General features: G+C 35.5%; 3 protein-coding genes across 5 annotated transcripts; 2 read left to right on the plus strand and 1 right to left on the minus strand.

The window, feature by feature from the left end:
* Positions 1 to 31: 31 nt before the first annotated feature.
* On the plus strand, positions 32 to 1,651 carry LOC145559007 (protein EXORDIUM-like 5). The gene has a single exon (XM_081620396.1). The coding sequence runs from the start codon at positions 138 to 140 to the stop codon at positions 1,176 to 1,178; it is 1,041 nt and encodes a 346-aa protein (XP_081476522.1). The 5' UTR covers positions 32 to 137; the 3' UTR covers positions 1,179 to 1,651.
* A 4,234-nt stretch (positions 1,652 to 5,885) lies between these two features.
* LOC145560355 (uncharacterized) lies at positions 5,886 to 8,985 on the minus strand. The gene is made up of 5 exons (XM_081621607.1): positions 8,690 to 8,985; positions 8,081 to 8,264; positions 6,807 to 7,013; positions 6,438 to 6,629; positions 5,886 to 6,349 (listed from the first exon to the last, which is right to left on the minus strand). The coding sequence occupies exons 1-5, from the start codon at positions 8,770 to 8,772 to the stop codon at positions 6,224 to 6,226; spliced, it is 792 nt and encodes a 263-aa protein (XP_081477733.1). The 5' UTR covers positions 8,773 to 8,985; the 3' UTR covers positions 5,886 to 6,223.
* A 1,672-nt stretch (positions 8,986 to 10,657) lies between these two features.
* LOC145559008 (uncharacterized) lies at positions 10,658 to 19,054 on the plus strand. Of its 3 annotated transcripts, XR_014092641.1 has the most exons (11): positions 10,658 to 11,252; positions 11,851 to 11,905; positions 12,003 to 12,081; positions 12,191 to 12,236; positions 12,332 to 12,430; positions 13,628 to 13,696; positions 13,773 to 14,130; positions 14,239 to 14,393; positions 15,197 to 16,139; positions 16,516 to 16,595; positions 18,422 to 19,054. XR_014092641.1 is itself a non-coding variant. In XM_081620399.1 (10 exons), the coding sequence occupies exons 1-9, from the start codon at positions 10,773 to 10,775 to the stop codon at positions 16,130 to 16,132; spliced, it is 2,277 nt and encodes a 758-aa protein (XP_081476525.1). In that variant the 5' UTR covers positions 10,658 to 10,772; the 3' UTR covers positions 16,133 to 16,139; positions 16,516 to 16,614. The 3 variants fall into 3 exon arrangements, 2 of the variants coding, with proteins under 2 accessions (XP_081476525.1, XP_081476524.1); XM_081620399.1 differs by lacking the exon at positions 18,422 to 19,054 and having other exon boundaries at positions 16,516 to 16,614; XM_081620398.1 differs by lacking the exons at positions 16,516 to 16,595; positions 18,422 to 19,054 and having other exon boundaries at positions 15,197 to 16,466.
* Positions 19,055 to 19,115: the final 61 nt, after the last annotated feature.

The following is a 19,115-nucleotide window of genomic DNA, read 5'->3' on the forward strand; positions in this document are numbered from 1 at the left end:
CAACTGCAGCTGTCTCCAGCCCATCTCTCTCTCTCTCTCCTCTCCACCTTCTTCTATAAACCCACCTCCCTCACTTCACTCTTCTCACACCCTTTTCCTTTTCCCCCCTTTCTCTTTCTCTCTCCTCCAAATTCAAAATGTCAATCTTCTCTCTCCTCACTCTACTCCTCTTCATTTCAGCTTCATCAGCTGAACAAACATTTCAAACCCTAAACTTAAACCCAGAAATTATAAACCCTAGAATTTCTCCCCCAAAATCACTCTCCTCTAACAAAAAATTCGAGGGTTCTTCCAATCTCGTCGACCTCAAATACCACATGGGTCCAGTCCTCTCCAATTCCCCCATTAACGTCTACATTATCTGGTATGGCAAGTGGGCCCCTTCTCAACAATCCCTCATCAAAGACTTTCTTCACTCTATTTCTTCCTCCTCTTCTCCTCCTTCCTCCGCCAAGACTCAAACGGTGTCGGATTGGTGGAAAACGGTGTCGCTTTACACCGATCAAACCGGAGCTAATGTCTCCAGAAACCTCCTAATCGCCGGAGAATACTCCGACCACAAGTATTCCCATGGAACCCATCTAACCAGACTATCTGTCCAGCAAGTCATAGCAAACGGCGTCAAAACGGCGCCGTTCCCAGTAGACCACAAGAACGGGATCTACCTCATATTAACTTCAGTAGATGTTACTATGCAAGATTTTTGCCGGGCAGTTTGTGGGTTTCACTACTTCACATTCCCATCTCTTGTCGGGTACACGCTCCCTTACGCGTGGATTGGGAATTCGGGCAAGCAGTGCCCGGAGGTTTGCGCGTACCCGTTTGCTCTGCCCGGGTATATGAGTGGTGGCGGCTTGGCTGCGCTTAAGCCGCCGAACAATGACGTTGGAATTGATGGGATGATTAGTGTGATTGGGCATGAATTAGCGGAGTTGTCATCAAATCCGTTGATTAATGCGTGGTATGCCGGTGAAGATCCAACTGCTCCGACTGAGATTGGTGATCTTTGTGAAGGGTTGTATGGTACCGGTGGAGGTGGCGGGTATACGGGTCAAGTAATGAGGGATAGGAGTGGAAAGACGTTTAATATGTATGGGAAGAATGGAAGGAAGTTTTTGGTTCAGTGGATTTGGAGCCCTGTTTTGAAAGCTTGTGCTGGTCCAAATGCCATGGATTAATCATATATTCATATCTTATGAATTTATGATTATGATTAGGATATTATTATGGTGATTAGTTTTGTAGTATAAGATTTTTTGGGTTTTGAGTTAGGTGTTTTACTTTTTACCATGTATATTAGTGTTGTTATATGGTGAAATATTACTCGTATTTTTACTATGAAGATCATGTAATTTTAAGGATTGTCACTCATCATAGTTGTCAAGTTGTTATACATGATACATATTATGGGGCTAAGTGATTCTATCAATTGAGAAGGTGCCTTGGATTGGAGCAATTGGCCAAAGATTGAACTCAATTCGTGGGATAACTTTTAAGACGGGACCATTGGAGGATTGGATTCGATTTGAAATTCTTGGGATTTTTAAGATGAGAGGATTGGGTTCGATTGTCAATGTTTTGGTATCGGGTGTTTACATGTATTCTTTAAAGATTTTAGTGTAAATAATGAATGTGTTTTAATTTTTGGAGACATTGTTGGATTTGTTACGAGTTTTTGTTAATGTTTAAGAAAAGAGTCACTAGAATCTATATTTAGAAAATTAAGTATGGGAAAAGGTAAGTAACAATGACACATAGTTACACACTAATACATTGTTATGAAACATGTCACACTCACACGTATCGGATTTGTACAACTAATGTCCAGGTAGAAGATTGAAGGAATGGTGGTAATTTAAGCAATTATATGCATTTATTGCTATGTTTATCTTCTTTGAATGTTCATGCTATAAAAGGTCATTTCCAATGGCTACTATATTCACAATATATGTACTCTATAAGTTCGTATAATGAATCTTAAAAGTGTTATCAGTTTAGTCAATTACTGAGTACACTTTCCATATTTAATAAAAGTAGTTAAAATACATTTATGGATGCGAAACTAGCCAAATTGCCTGTAAATGAAAGACTACACACAATGTGATTATACAATTTGACCAAATATTTTTCGTTAGATAGATCAACAATCTACTAGACAAATAGACAATGAGTTTCCCAGTTATATGCGTGGAAGACTGGAAATTGGCGTGTTGTTAAAAGGATTAATTTGGACATATACATGGAAAGCAAGCAAGGAGGCTAAGTTGGGTTCTGAGATTGATGAGGAAACACCGTTTTGTTTTTTGGACTAGAGTTTGAGCAAACTGATTTTGCTCTTTATTACGATCCTCATTCATTCATCCATCAACATAACGCAGAGAAGTCAAAGTCCATGCCAAATTATTGAAGGAAAAGTCCAACCCTACGTCAGCATACATGTGCGATTGTATTGACTTAAGGTCCAAGGATATTTGGCTTAAATTACATCAAAGCATTCCCATATACAAGTACTTCTTTGGAAAAAACAAAGAATTTCTTTCCACCCCACATTAGATTTTCCAATTTAATTAATCTATAAGCTTATTTTTCCTCAATAATTATTATAGAGTAACTTTTTAGTCAAGTTATAGAGCCTAATTGCATTTAACTTCATTTATTTTGGACAAGGAAAGAAAATCTAGTAAGGACCTATTTACATTTACTGAACTGAGCTAAACTGAACTGATTGAAGCTGGACAGAACTAAGGGTCTGTTCTCATTGACTGAATTGAGCTGAACTGAATTGAGCTGAACTGAACTGAACTGAACAAAACTGAATATTTTATAAGAGAAGGAAATTAGGAGCTGAACTGAACTGAGCTGAACTGAATTGAGCTGAACTGAACTGAACTAAATTTCAACGTAAGAGAATAGGCCCTAAATAGAGTTGAAATGAATATTTTATAAGAGAAGGAAATTAGAAGCTGAACTGAACTAAACTGAAATAAAATTAAGCTGAATTGAACAAGTCTTAAAGGTATTTTTAAAGTTGAAAATGATATTTAAAAACTCGTTAAAAGACAAAATAAAACCGAATTAACAAAGGCACAAAGCATTACAAATTTACAAGTGTTACAAGTTACAACCTTAGAAGAACTCTCCTTTGCCACTAAAAAAATTTGTCGCTTAATTAGCCTTCCAATGCTTTTAACGTAATAGTATACTCGGTAGTAAATCGTATTCTATCAATTTATTGTAAAGCAAATCTACTCGAATTTAGCAAAAGAGAAGACTATAGTAGCAAAGTGAAAATTACACTTACCAAACGAAAGGATACAAATGATAATATTAGTTGAAATGCGATGATTAGTTTTCCAAACTTTATTCAATCGCTTTATGAAGATTGGACTTAACCTCTCATATCATGGACTAAAAGGGAGGGCACATAAATGACGGAGGAAACAGAACTTGGTAGCAGACAAATTGATTGTCCTTTGATTCCATGCTTTGTGATTTAGTGGCCTTAATATAATTGTTTTTTTTCCTTACAAATTTCTTGTTAAGGGTCTACAGCTCATTCATGGGACCCAAAAGAGATGAAACAGAAGCACCTCCCCAAGATATTTTTATCTTCTAATCTTGTAAGGCCATGCGATCCATGCAATTGACCCACAGTAGTCAATACTTTTTTTTCCCCTCATTTTTCTATTAAGTAATAAGAAGTTATTTTATTAGATCGAAATCTTATACGGATTAATTCAACTTTAATAGCGAGAATTAATATCTCTAAGGTTGTTTAGGGGGAGAGTACAAAAATCTTAATTAATATGAAAACGACTCTTTAACTCCATAGGTTAAGGCCATATTATCTACTTTAACAAAAAAAAAACAAAGAGTTACCCTTGAAAATTACAATTTAGTCTGACTACAAAATAGAAAAAAAAATAAAAAATAAAATCAATACTTTATCCTACTATTGAATTTCTCCTTTTGATATTGATTTTTCTTGAGGAGAAGAAAGAGAAATAAATAATGAAATGGAATATTCGAAGTATTTATCTAGTGAATAAAATGTATCTAGTAGCTTACAATTTTTTGTCATGCTAGCTAAATGAATTTTTGATTGAACACAATTTCTTATATTACTTTGTCAGTTTTAAACGATGTCAAATGCTTGTGCTAGACATTGCCTGGTTAAACAATGTCAAATGTGTTGTGGGTCTAAGATGAAGTGCCAAGTTTCCACATTTGTTAAAGTGTCAAATTCATCCCATTTTCATTTACATTTTATTAAGAGTTGTATTTGTAAGGTTAAAAATTAGAGATAATATGTGGGGATCTGGGATCATGGTAGCCAAAATGAATTTGAAGCAATATGTTAGAGACAATACTGCCTTCAACCGCGGTGAATTTTGAATGCTTGAAGGCTTTGCTGACTCGACGTTTTTATTTAAGTGCCTCTGTTTGACTTTAGCCTACAATTCACATGCATCACTTTGACTAATGTTTGTGTTTTATATATAGGATCAAACATGATCACATTGTTAGAATTGCTTCTATACATTGTTTCTAACTAATTGATAGGATTTTATTAGTCAAAATTATGCATTGACATGTATACCGATCAAACTGTTGCGATTAGACACAAATAAAAACAAAGGGAGTACTAGAAAAGGCGAAGAAAGAAGTATAAAAATAAACCAAGGCAAGTGTCGATATATTGAACAAGGCATTGGGCCATTTAACCCATTAAAATAAAGAAGGTTGGGCCGTTTCTGTCAACCTTAACAAAGACGTAAGCAAAACAGGCCACTTGGCTGGGGTGGGCTAGTCGGCGCCCACGGGTGCACGAGCATCCACAGTACAAAAGATAGAGCCAGAGAAGTCTAGATCTCAAACCAAATAAAACAAATATTTTAGTTTAACTGACATATCTTCCAAGAACATTGCAGAACATACTTGTACTGTACTAGTTTAGGTGGTGCCACGTACTACTTCTGCAGTGATTTTATGCCACGTGGTCTTTATGGCGGTGTAGTAGCTGCTTATATAATGTGGGGGCAGTGAAGGTAGATCTTGTGATTGAAAAGAGAGACAAAAATAATTGAACAAGTACAAAAAAAAAAAAGGAAGAAATGGCAGATATAAAAGGATCATCAACTGCTGGTTGTAATGACAAGTGTGGTTGTCCTTCTCCTTGCCCTGGTGATAATACTTGCAGGTGATCTTACCCCCCTTTCCTAATTATGTCGCGCTTTCATCCTTTAGTGCTTGTTTAGTTGACATAAAAAGTATCGCGTTTTATGGTTGGACAGGTGCACAACATCAGGAGGAGATATGGATCACAAGATATGTTCATGCGGGGAGCATTGTGGGTGCAATCCGTGCACTTGTAGCAAGACGGAGGCGACGGGCACAGGCAAGGCTTCCTGCAGGTGTGGGAGCGGCTGCACTTGTTCAACATGCTCTGCTTGAGGAGAGGATGGAACAGTGATGTTGTTTGAAAGTGTTTTCATCAAGAGTCAACTTTTATGATGAGAGTAGAGTCTGTAGACTCTGTACTGTACCTTTTATATGAGCCTTGTATTATGTATCAGTTTGTTTGGGTATCTGAATAATAAAAGTTTCAGTTCAGAACTTCGACTTGGCAGGTTTATTTCACTGGCTGTGATTTTCATGAGAATTATGATTAGCATCACTTAATTCTGAATAAAATTGCATAATAAGATCATTTAAGAAATCTTCGATTCTGAATATATACAATGACTTGATCCCAAGACAATACTAGCATCCTTAACTTGAGATGCAGCTTATATCGCAGTCTTCTGTTTATATGGATATGTAAAGCTTCACTAGATGATTGATTTTATTCAGATTGAACAATTAAGAACAAGTAAAGATACAAGTATGATAAAATAAAGCAGAAACTATAAATAGCAGAACTGATACAACATTATCATATGTTATTAATTCTGTTACAGGGAAATATATTTTTTTTAAAAAAAAAAAAAACAAAAATGTATGTTGGATTGTTGGTATGAAAAACTTTGTACATTGCAATATCCATTTGACTAATTACAAGCTGAGGTATGGTACCATGGACTTATGAGCTAACTACAGTACTATTTTTTCTTTTGCTGATGATTTAACTGAACAACAAAGCATAACTAATTATTATACAGATCTCTATCATAATTCAACCAACTTTTCTCACATATCCAAGAGAAAATAACTTGATAACTTCTTACTCTATTTGGTATGTTATTGCATGCTCCTTCCATGAGTCATCCTCAAGGTACCGCTCGTGGAAGCAAACTTCTCCACTGTCCTTCACAAGCACAGCAGAAATGCTTCTGGTGCCATACCTTCCCTAAATATAAATATAGATGGTTTACATCATTTTCTCAAGAATTTAAGCAGAAATTGATAGATGGAGAGGAGCGAAGAATGGGAATCACCTTTGGAGAATTGAAGTCAATGAAAATGGAACTTAGTTGATACTCAAAATGGGGAGGGTAAATTCCTGGAAGTAAGCTTTTGTCTGCTTTTGTTGTATCCATCATCAGATTTTCGACCATTTCATTCACATGTACTTCACCTTCATTGTATGTCTCCATGAGCTCCTTAAAGTTATGGCGAAGTCGTTGAGCCTTACCACATTATGCCAAAGTAGAAAGTAAGAATTGAAGTAATAGAATCAAGAAATAACTTGTTTTGATAGATTTACAACAGGAAAAAGGAAGGAAACAAAGAGAAACGAAAAGAATCAAGGGAGAATTGAAAAGGTTTTGAGCAGTAATTAAGCTACAAGAGGCAGATATACTTACTTTAGGCCAAGGTGAATCTAAACTGCTGTTGGTTAAAACATGAATGCCAGGTGAAACTTGCAAGGCAGATGGTTTATTTTCTTTTGGCCTGTTGGTTACATACACCATGGTTTTGGAGTGAAGATCTGCCAGTATCAAGTTAAATCCATTATACTGGTCAGACTCTTGTATTATCTCATCAGCAAATTCAGCAGGATCTTTCTTACACTAATAAGAAACAAACTGAAAAGCGTCAGCTCTAGCTGAGAACAAAGTGTAAATTTAGTCACAGAAGCTGATGACAATTCCTAAGGAAATGCCAAATATAAGACTTTGAGTCGTCAATACTGGTCCATTTCAAATGCAAGAGACTGAAATTCATCTAACCATAACTTGTTGAGAGGGTCAGGCAACTCTACAGATAAGTTACTAGCTGATATGTTGCTAATTAACAGATGGTGGACTGGCGAGATTCCCGGCTTAAACCATCACCTCAGATTGAGAAATTACTAAGAATGACATTGGGTCCAGTGAAACAAGCCACTACTCTAGAACAATACTTCTTCATGAGACATAGATATAGGTTTGAACTGCATGCATAAGAGCCAAGGATCTTATGGTCACAGAATATGGAATGATATAAGGTATCTGTTATCATCTACATTCTGTACAAATAGCACACGTTTTGATTTATGCACACTTACAAGTGCAAACAATTGCATCATCAACAAGATATTAACAATTTGCAAGGCCAATGTACCTCAAATCAGCAAGTTAAGATGATTTAGCTTCAAGGGATTCAAAGTTTTTGGAGTATACATAGTTCTAGCTCTTTAAGCAAACTCATGTCTTGCACCCCCACACAATTGGAGTAATCTATAAATGTCACCGAAGATCTATAATAAGCCAACAACGAAATACAATAAACCACCCTAGATCAATTTTGATATAATCTTCCATTAGAATCAGTTTGTATTTCCCTTGCTTTACCCACATAAAATATTTCTGTGTATATCTTATTTCCTAGTCTTGTATTGTTAGGTTCACCTATTTGACTTATTTCCCAAGCCTATACAATTGTTAATTTGTATATAATGTAATACGTTTCCGAGAGTTCAATCAAGTTAGTTGATGACATTTTCCGAACATTAACAAACATCACTCAAATTCAAGTGCAAAGAATCAAATTCCACCAAAAAGCATGAAAATATATAATCTAGGAATCAAATGATAAGTAATTAGTTCAAGTAAGTAGCAGGAGCAAAAAGTGACCCACCAAATAAAAAGAAGATTACCTTAAGAAAACGAACAGGCAAGTCACCTCTAGTCCTAGCAGAAGGAAGAGATTCGGTTTCTCTAAAATTAGTAAGAAAAGCTACTCTTCCATTTTTAGAACAAGCCAACCATGTCCCACCTCCAACCTCGTCTTTTCCGCCAATTATGTCTTCTCCTTCCCACCATCCTGCTGGTTTTGTTGGCCTTCCACATAAATTAAAATTAATTCAGATTTACCCACTTCATAATTTGGCTCAAAAACATCCAATTAGGAGTATGAAATTTTTAAAAATCAAACTTTCAGTAAACCCACTTCATAATTTCGCACAAATCTTCGATATAAGAAAAGCAAGTAAGAAAAAAAAAATCAAACTTTTAGACATAACCAGCTTATAATATTGATTAGAACATCAAATTTAGGAGAAAGAAGTTCAAACAAATCAAACTTTCAGAAAACCCATTTCATAATTTTGCTGAAAACATAAAAAAAAATAATAAAAAAAATTATATGATCATAAGCAGAATCAGGAAATTTTTAAGAGAGCCATTAATTAAGAAAGAAAGTCAAACTTTGTGCAAACCCAATTCACAATTTTGATCAACAAATCAATTAAGAGAAAGAATTTTACCGAGAATGGTATTCGTCACGATTGAGGAGTAGAAGAAAAGGGTAGAGTGGATGAGCTTGCCATAGAAATACAGTGATGCACATCACCTTCCTTTTGTTTGCCTTTTAATCAACTTGATTTAAAACTGTAATTCGATGTTGTTGCTTCAACTCAATCGGTGAAGGGAGTTGCGACTTATTGTTTCGTGAATTTCTTGGATTGATGCTTTAGTTTGGCTGTTTTAATTACCGTGGATCAGGAATTGACTCATTGAGTGAGTGCATCGACACGTTTAAATGGCAATTTGCGAGGCGCATTAAACTACAACAGAAATGCCTAGTTAATCTTCTTCCCAAAAAAAATTTAAAAAAAATAAAATAAAAATATAGTTAGGGCTGGTTCAAATTTACTAAATTTCAGTTTGGCTCCAATTAGTTCGGTTTAGTTCAATTCAGCTGCTGATGTCCCTCTCTTCAGTTCAGCTCTAATCAATTCAGTTTAGTTCAGCTCAGTTCAGTTTAGGTTCATTTCAGCTCCAATCAGTTCAGTTTAGTTCACCTCAATTCAATAAATGTGAATTGAACAGACCCTTAATCTCAGTGATCTATTGAGCTTGCAGTTTGGCTGATCTTTATTTAAAAAAAAAATGTTTTAGGAAGAAATATTGGTTAAGTGCTTAAGGCTAAGTTTAGTTCACTTCAATTCACAGTTTTTATACCCAATAGAAAATATAAATTCATATCATCAATTCAAAATCATTATTGTGTGATTTTATATCTATGAAAATTACATAATTGGAAAATACACATAATACAAATAAAAATGAAGTTCATTACTTTTTTTATATATAGATTAGCGCACCTATAAGATCAAAGTTTAGTAAAGAATAAAAATAAATAATACAATTAGATTTGATTAGAATACATTACATGCACATAAAAAATGGAGTATTTTTCATCACACATCCAATACATTGGAATAAAATATCAATTGTCTCCACTAAATTATTTATCATTTATTAATACACAAATTACCCTTCCTGCCTCTTATTATTTACTAGTAAGTCAATTAAATTACTTTTTTTTTTTTTGAGGGGAAGTCAATTAAATTACTTAAAGTTATGTATAGGTCAAAGTGTAATACTTGAAAGAAAAAATGAAGGGAGTAATTCACACCAAATCATGAAAAAAAAAGGGTTTTCTTAAGATCATATAAGAAAAATTAAAGTGAACTAAACATAATCTAAGTAAAATTGAACAAATGTTGGAAGCATAATGTTCATGCCTAAATTTGCAAATTAGAGTATGAATACCGTGGGGTCTTTTGGGGGCCGAGCTTGGATCTTGAACTAAAATTGTGTTTTAAGGTTACTTCATCATAGGGCTAGGGTTTGTGATTTTGGAATTAGGGCAAGGCGGGTTCAGGTTAAAGATGTATACAACATCCGTTTGTTGTCAGTTTTTTAAAAAAGGTATTATTTGCGAGACATAAAAATTTCATTTATTACAATTAAAAAGAAATTGAGGTAATAATATAAATTGATAAATTGATGTTGCTTACCTAAAGAAAAAGACTCATCAAAAGATGGTTGACTTTTTCATTAAATTCAAATTATAGTTATAATAACTTTTTAATTGTTGTATGAAAATCAAATCAAAACTTCATTTTCACAATCAATCTAGGAAAAATAGAAATAATAACCAAAGTACAAAGGGAGTTTCTTTATTTTTTTATTTTTACTTTTAACCTCTACTAAAGATCATAAGCTCATTCTTCATTAGGATCAAATTCATCAAAATGTTTTGAACTTCATTCTCTAAAAGAAAAACACATAAATATCTGAACTCACAAACAGTGTATGTCACGTGTAAGTTGAACCACACGAACTAAGTTAGGTGTTTTTCACGTGACTAGCCTGCTCCCCTATTCCTCCCAAAAAATAAAAAAAAAGGAAAAAAAAGAAAATAAGAGGAGAGAGAAAAATAGAAAGGGGGGTCTCACACACACAACCAACACCTAACACAGCAGCAGAAGAAAACCCAACTCTTCTTTTCTTTCCCCAAAAAAATTTTAAAAAAAAAACAAAAAAAGAAAAAGAAAAAAAATGGGTAAGATAGTGGAGAAGAAGAAGAAAGGTCGACCATCTCTGTTAGATCTTCAAAAACGTTCCTTAAAACAACAACAAGAGCAACAACAACAACAACAATCTCAACAAAAAATTCGGAATCATAAAATTAATAAAATCCCCAATTCCAAAATTACAAACCCTAGCCCTAATTCCAATTCCTCCGCCGGAATTCGCCGATCCACTCGCCGGAACCCTAACCCTAATTCCGACCTCGACGAGGATACTCCTTCTGCTACTAAGAAGCAATTGAAGCTTGCTAATTTGAAATTGCCGAAGAATGAAGATGATGATGAGGAAGAAGATGATGAGGAGGTTCTGGGTAAGGGTAACTCTGATGAGGAGAGAGAAAATTCGGGTTCGGAATCTTGCCCGGATGATGGTGCTTCCTCGGGCTCCAATCTTAAGAAGCGCAAAATTGATTCAATTTCTCATGGATCTGGAGTTGAGGAGATTAAGGTTTATATTTTATTTTTTTTAATTTTAAAATTTTTATATTGATTTGGGTTTATTGTTGGAGAAATTGAAATACTGACATTTATTTTTGTAGTTGATAAAAGCGCGGGTTTTTTTTAGTAAGCATTGATTTTTGGTTTAATTTGTGCTAATTTTTGAAAAATCGTTACTACTACTTCTTCCTTGAATTTCGCGCATTTTAATTTCAAGTGAGGGTGACGCACTTTGACTCAGTCTCTCTCTTTTCTTGGTGTAAGAATTGTGGAATTTGTTATCTTTTTGGCTGCTGATTTCTTTTTTTTTTTTTTGGGTTTCTGTAAATTGGGTATTTTTTTTAATTAATTAATTTTTGCTAAATTAAAGGGAAAAATTATTTGTTGTTGATTGTGGGCATTAAATGATAAGACTGTCATCTCAACAAAAAGTTCAATTTTGTCTTTACTTTAAAAATATTTCCTTTTTTAAAAAATAAAAATAAAAATAATGGTTGGAGTACTATGTTACTATGCAAGTTTTATAAACTGTCGCTTTGCTTGAGTTTTTTTGCTTTATTATTGTGGATAATATATAATGCTGACTGATATGGGGTTTGTTTTTGCAGAGTGAAAAGCACAGCAGTGCTGTTGTAACAACAAAGCAGGAGAGCACTCAACAAGGTTTCTATCTGTTTTATGTATAATCTTAAGTGAATTGTTAGAATTGTGATTGTTTTGATCATCTCGTGCTGAATGTCGATTTCGATGATGTTTGCAGAATCTAAGGTCGATGATGGACTGATGACGCCTTTGCCTGATAAAAGCCTGTTGCTTTTTATTCTTGATAGACTTCAAAAGTATGACCTTTTTAGCTAAATGGAGTTTTAATCTCGCTTTTTAGTGATTTGGCTTTTTGAATTGTGTACTGAGTATATACTTAGAGGATGGGTATTTTTCTATGACCAGGAAGGATACTTATGGAGTTTTTGCAGATCCCGTGGACCCAGAAGAGGTGAATTGAAAGTAGTGATGATATTAAAATCTTTATGGAAGTTGTTGCCAGTTTGATTCTTGTTTAAATCTGTTCTCTGTTTTTGTGGGGTGCAGCTTCCAGACTACCATGAAGTTATTGAGAACCCAATGGATTTTAGTACTGTAAGGAAGAAACTTGCCAGTGGTGCTTATTCTAGCCTGGAACAATTTGAGGTTTGTTTTTGTCTCAGCTTTCTTCTTTATTTCTTACTGCATCATATTGGGGAGAGTTATGGTTGGTAGTTGTAGGGCTTACTCTGCTCAGCTTTTGATCTTTATGTGTGAATATTGCCAACTATCTAGTACAATTCTACATAGTAGGGATTTTTTTAAAAAGCCCATTTCATCTTCTTGGTTGGTGCTTTCACTGATTATCTAAGGTGAGTTGTAATTAGTAATTGAGACTCTGTGACCATGATCATGGTTATATTATAACTGGATGAAGAGCCATGGGCCTTTGGTATAGCAGTCTATATATGAGAATGAAGTCCCCTGATAGCTATAGAATTTTCATCGCCAGCTTTCAGCTTGCCTTGTGAATGCAGTGTTGGAAGGAAATGGAGCATATTTGTCAGTAGTTCCTTTCTGTGTTTAGAGGCTTTGTTAAGCTCTCTTTTGCATTAAGTGTCATTTACATGATTTTCTTTTTGTCAGTGGAGATCCTCCTCAGAATCTTTTTAGATTCAAACTTTCAATTGGTTTGGAGGTTCTCTTTGAAACTCAGGAGTTTAATATCTAGATTTTTACAGGGAATTTTGCTTACCATGCGACTCTGACTCAATTTGTCCATTGCTGTCCATCATAGTTTCATCTATAGTTATGCTGCATGTATTTTGTTAATTTCTCACCCAGTTTTCCTTGATGCTTAATAGAGACATGAACTTCAAGTTCTGAGTCTTCTGACCTATGTGATTTCTTCATGTCTTCTTAATTTTTTACTGTGTCTGTGCATAAAAGCCTGGAAGACTATAATAGAGTTGAGTTATTAAAAGTAAATATTGTTATATTATTTTTAAAAATAAGGGACAAAGATGCAATCCAAGATCTGCAGGACTATGACACGTTCAACATTATGCACTTAAATGTTATTTTATGGTTAGGTATTAATATCTCACATGACTACTATAGGTGTCTGTTGTGTTCACTGATTTCCTCAAAAAATGTGTGATGCTGTATTGGTGTTGAAAACTTGTTTTTCTTTACTTTTGTTTTGGGTTGGGGGGGGGGGGGGGGAGTGGTGGTGTTGGCTGGTTTGGCAGTCTAGATCTCTGTGTAATGTTACAGCCATGTGTTTGAATGATTTATGTAACCGATTATTACTATATCTCATGCCTCCAATTTACATCCTTTTGACCTTCCCTTGTTATGCAGAAAGATGTTTTCTTGATTTGTTCCAATGCAATGCAGTACAATGCTCCGGATACTATCTACTTTCGACAGGTAAAAAGACTTGCTTTTATAAAAAAATTTTGTATGCTATGTATGCCTTTCTTTTTAATATTGCTTTTCTTACCAGGCACGGTCTATACAAGAGTTGGCTGTAAAAAATTTTGATAATCTAAGGGCAGATAGTGATAATAATGAACCAGAACCAGAACCCAAGGTTGTAAGAAGGGGAAGACCGCCAACAAAGAATTTGAAGAGACCTCCAGGTAGACCTCCATTAGAGAGGGCTAGCTCTGACTTCTCCGAGGCAACTCTTGCTACTGCTGGGGGAAATTCTAATCGATCCAATAATGAGGTGAGGAAGGCATCTCATTCAGATAAGTATGGATCAACTGATACTTTTGCACGATCCTTGTATGGTTCTCGTGTTGGTGAGACTTACATTGGCTGGTCTGCTGAGAGATATGATAGAGCTGATGACATGTTAGGTAAGCATTCATCATGCTTATGGGCTCCCCTGAACCATTCAGTGTTTCTATATCTTGTGCTTTTCTTGTTACTCAGGAATTTTGATGTTCTACCTGTAATTTTGCTAGGGTCTGCTTCAAGGGGGATTTTAATGAAGCATGGAAAAAAACATATTGTGCTTGATGAAACTAGACGCAATACATACAATTCCTACTCCCTAACTTGTGGACAGGAACCATCAGTATTAACAACCTTCGATAAAGAGAGAAAGCAGCTAATTGCTGTAAGTATTCATCACTTGAACTGATAAGGATTGTGAGTGTTGAATGCCTTGTTAGACATGAAGCCATTTTCTTTGCATTTAATTTAATATGCTTGAGTATGGTTTGAGTTGTTACTTGGCACGGTAGCACAGTATCAGGGTGTGATCGAAAACATCGTAATCCAGAAGGTTTAGAATTGGACACTGACTTATTGGCATGGTCATTATAATAAAGCTTTGATTGTGGTTTTAGTTTTTACTCGGCAAGCTTCAGAATGATATCAGGCTGTCAGCCAAAGCATCGTATCTTAGTTAGAATTGAATACCAACTTATTGGCATGGTCCATATAATAAAGCTTGAATGTGGTTTTACTTTTTACTTGGCAATGCTCAGCATGATATTCGGCTGTTGGCTTAAACATCGTAATCTAGAAGATTTAGAAGTGGATGGTGACATATTGGCATGGTCAAATAATTACCTTTTTTTTTTTTTTTTTTTTTTTTTTTTTTTTTTTTTTTATCCTTGTAGAAGGTAATTGAGTTGGTATGGCCGTATGGGTGTGAATTTTTTGGGTTGGTATGGGTGTGAGTTTATTAGGCCTCTTTGTGAAATTCATGTATCCTGTGAGTGTTGATCTCACCTTATATATCTAGATGACGCGCACTAGGGTATTAGATTTTTCTGTCTTTCATCCTCTGTGGTCCGATTAATGGTATATGCATGAAAGAAATGCAATATCCTTGAATTGCTGTTAGTCCCTAATTGAAAGTTTGGACGCTTCTTTCTTCTGCTCTCTGACTTTGTTTTTTTCTATGTTTCTCAGGTGGGGCTTCATACAGAGTATGGTTATGCGAGAAGTTTGGCACGGTTTGCTGCTAAAATTGGACCTGTTGCGTGGCAAGTCGCTTCAAAGAAGATTGAGAGATGCTTACCTGCTGCTGTCAAGTTTGGCCCAGGATGGGTAGGAGAAAATGAAGCTCCTGCAGAAAGGCCGATGCAGCAACAGTCACCTGCTTCTGTTGGTCAACAAAACCCACCATCCTCGTTGCCTGCACCCACAGATACAACTTCCACTCCTAATCAAGGTGTAGCAGATTCAAGTGGTGATGGATCAGCGCAAAAGCCACAAGGAGATCAATTGTCTGAGACGCATAAAGTGTGTAATAAATCAAACTTAAACGAGGAGTCTAGCAAAGCCCTTTCTCCTCCAGCTGTTGGTAATGATGCTACTCCAGTTACTTCTTCCAAAGTGTCCAGCACTGGTGCTGAGTCCAACTTGATTGCACCTGAAGCTAGTGCAAGTTCACCATCGACTACAATGGTCAGCATATTAAATAATGGCAGTGGTTCCAGGAAACCCGGAAATCCACACCCCATTAATCAAACTTCAACTTTGCAATCCCGTATTAACGGGGTTAATGGTAGTTATGGGCTTAATTTTGCAGCCCAGATGGGGAAAATGATTGGGGCAGCAAGGCCTGCAATGTTCAATCTTCAGTCCAATGCATCAATTGTGACTGTGTCCAGAACTGAGACACAGAGTCCTCGGCCTCAGACCATTGATAATAATGGTTTTGGAGAAGCTAAGTTGTTGGAAAACTCTAGTACAATAAAACCTATTGAAGGTTTACCGAACGTGGGGTCCAATCCAAAAGTTGGTTCCACTCCGCCTGACTTGAATGTTGGATTTCAGTCGCCAAAATCTCCAGTTTCTGGGAAGGCTGATTCAGTGCAGCCAGATTTGGCATTGCAGCTCTAGTCTTCAGGTAATTTTTCCCCTTTCATTACTTTAACGCCGGTGAACGGGTTTCAGATTGTTGCACCCAATGAGTAGAGTAGAGAGAGCGAGTGTCTCTCCTCTTTATGGGGCGATTGAGTTGAAGCCGTATCTAACTGTATTCTTAGTTGAGTAGTTCGTGTACAGATTTGCGTATGGAAATTCTTAGGTTAGCAAGTGATGAGGCCTCATGTAACATTAATTGGAAGCTGTGTTGTAGACTAGAATTTATTTATGTGCAAGATCATATAAATGTCATACATAAAAATTGTTGCTCAAATTGATAATAACATAGTTGAGTTTGTTAAGTCTTGAATATGTGTCTTCCAAACCGCTCCTTATTTCTTAAGGTGTCCTGAACCCAGGAAACGGGCCTCATTTTGGACAGGACACCTGAAATGATTTGTATTCGGCTATTCGCCTTCGATGTTTCAACTCAGCCATGGTATTCTCTTTAACTTTTTCTCCTTCAAACGTTTATTTTTTCACCAATTATTTTTATTTTTTTTCTTTAATTTTTCGTATATGGATAATGATGCCTTCCACGTTTTCTACATACGAATACCACGTAATTTGCTACAATTTTAAAAAACAGCTCGTCTTGTGTGCGGCTGGCCACACCGTGTGACCACTTAAAATAACCCTTATAACATTGATTAAGTAACCCCTGTAATACCAATTAAGTAACCCCTATAACACTGACCGAGTAACTCTATAAAAATGATGAAGTAACCTCTTTAACACTGATCAAGTAACCCCTATAGTGGTTGACCACACGGTGTGGCCAACCACATATAAGATTTTGTATTTAAAAAATAAAAATAAAACCTGACTACTAAAAAGTGGCGACTTCGTATATATTCTTCACTTGTGTCCCTAGAGTTGGGCATGGGCTTGGTTGGCAGTTTGGCACAAAGGTCGATTAGACACAGCAAGAAAATGGGTTGACCTAGCAGGTGAAGCATGCCTATGTGTGAACATCATTTTCAAGTAAGATGACTTGATGTAATACTAGTACGAAGTATATGTTATATCCTTTTGCATTAAAAGTAAGATGGCTTGAAGACTTGCCCCGCTCGACCTGTACCCGTATGGCCATATGAACATGTCTATGACGTAACCAATACTACCTCCGGTTCGTATTATATGCAACTTTGGAATTTTTTATATCTCACAAATAATGCACCAAAGTTGCATATAATACGAACCGAAGGTAGTTAAAAAAAAACATTCAAATGCTATTGCTCTTATCAATATATGCGGACAATGCCACATCTACAATTAATGGGATATTAGAGGACTAAGCTATTAATTCTTTGGTTGAGCATAAATCAAATGGAGGAATTGGAAAGGTCATGGAAATCTGTTTGTAAATACAGTACTGTAATATTTTCTCACACAATAGTTATCCCCATTATGAAGTTCTGATATCATTTGAAGTTTCAAATACTACGTACTCCCTCCGTCCTTAAATTACATTCATGTTTTCCTCTATTATGTGAGAAATAAATGCTAGAAATAGGAATGTAATTTACAGACGGAAGGAGTTGCATACTAGCACTCACATACTCCGTACTATACTTAATAGTCTAAAATCAACTAACCTACGGAGTATTAAAGACGGAGGTGCCCCACAACAATATCTTTCTTGATACTGCCAAAAAGAAAAAAAAAATGAGAAATTTGTTTTATCATACTTTACTAAGCAAATACTGACAAATAACACAGATTGATCCACAGGGAAAATATGTTTACCAAGGATTCAGTTAAATAAAATCCACAGGCTGTTCCGTCAGAGGCGTTTTGCAGTTCATAGAATCATAATTGTAAGCTCCTCCTTCCTGTAGGAAAATTATGTTCTCAGCTAATTTACTACTTGTCTGAAAAAACACTCTGATGTACGAAACCTTCATCCATTACGGGTGAATTTTAAGCTATACAGGAGATAAAATGCAGACAGCGAAGCATTTCCATTCCTGAATCCTGATATTTGCTTAAAGCTGTCTTATTAGTCTTACACATATCCGGGTTAAATGACCTGATAGCACTTGATCATCACAAAATTATACTCCGTAAAAACTAAGTAGGCAGATTTAATGAAGTGTAGTCTTTTTAAGGAAGTAAATTCACTTAGAAGCAATTATCTAGAGTAGAAACTGCTGCAGGCTTGCAGCAGATATTGTTTTGAAGTTGAGAACTCTGGTTAATCTTTACTTCATGTATCATCCGAAACTTCGATAACATTTTTGGTGAAATGGCTTCATTTTTCAGCTCTCTCCGTCAATGTCATCCTCTCCATGGGGTGGACTTTTAGCGCCATTCCCGTGTTTTCACTCTGAAGACTTTGTCAAATTCCTCTCCATTTCTCTGCCGATACAGTGATCAGGAAATGTATGTATGATGTATATCTACTGGGAGGTCCTACAAATAGCCCAAGTCAAGTAAACGGAGGAAAATCTAATGTGAAAGGGTTCAATTTCTAAGCAATTTATTAATTTTTGATTTTGTCTACTCTACGCTTGCTAACCATGAATTAGCCTCCCCAGTCCACAAAGGTAATAGCTTTTTTCAATTCTTATTAATTATTTACCACTTTTATTCTTAAATCTTAGTCTTTGTCTGCATCTTCGTTGCATTCCTCTAACAATCCTCTTCAAAAAGATAATAATAAAAATTGTAACAGTTTTTTCACCAGAGTTTCACGTATAATATATGTAAGAACTAAGAAATAATTTGGAAATTTCATAGCAGAGTTATTTTCCTGAAAGTTGATTACAGATTTACAGAGCATTTTCCTAGTAATTCCTCCTTATGACTCATAGTCATAGGGCTTTATTGTGCTGTCTAAATAATCTGTATTATACGTGCACATAAATTCAAAACAAACCATTTTCTATTATTGTTTGCATTTCCTTCATCACCTTTTCTTGTAAAAGTACTGATTGATTTCTCACAAGGAAGTGAA

Source organism: Chenopodium album, chromosome 9 (genome assembly GCF_948465745.1).
Source record: "Chenopodium album chromosome 9, dcCheAlbu1.1, whole genome shotgun sequence".
NCBI classification, from domain to species: Eukaryota; Viridiplantae; Streptophyta; class Magnoliopsida; order Caryophyllales; family Amaranthaceae; genus Chenopodium; species Chenopodium album.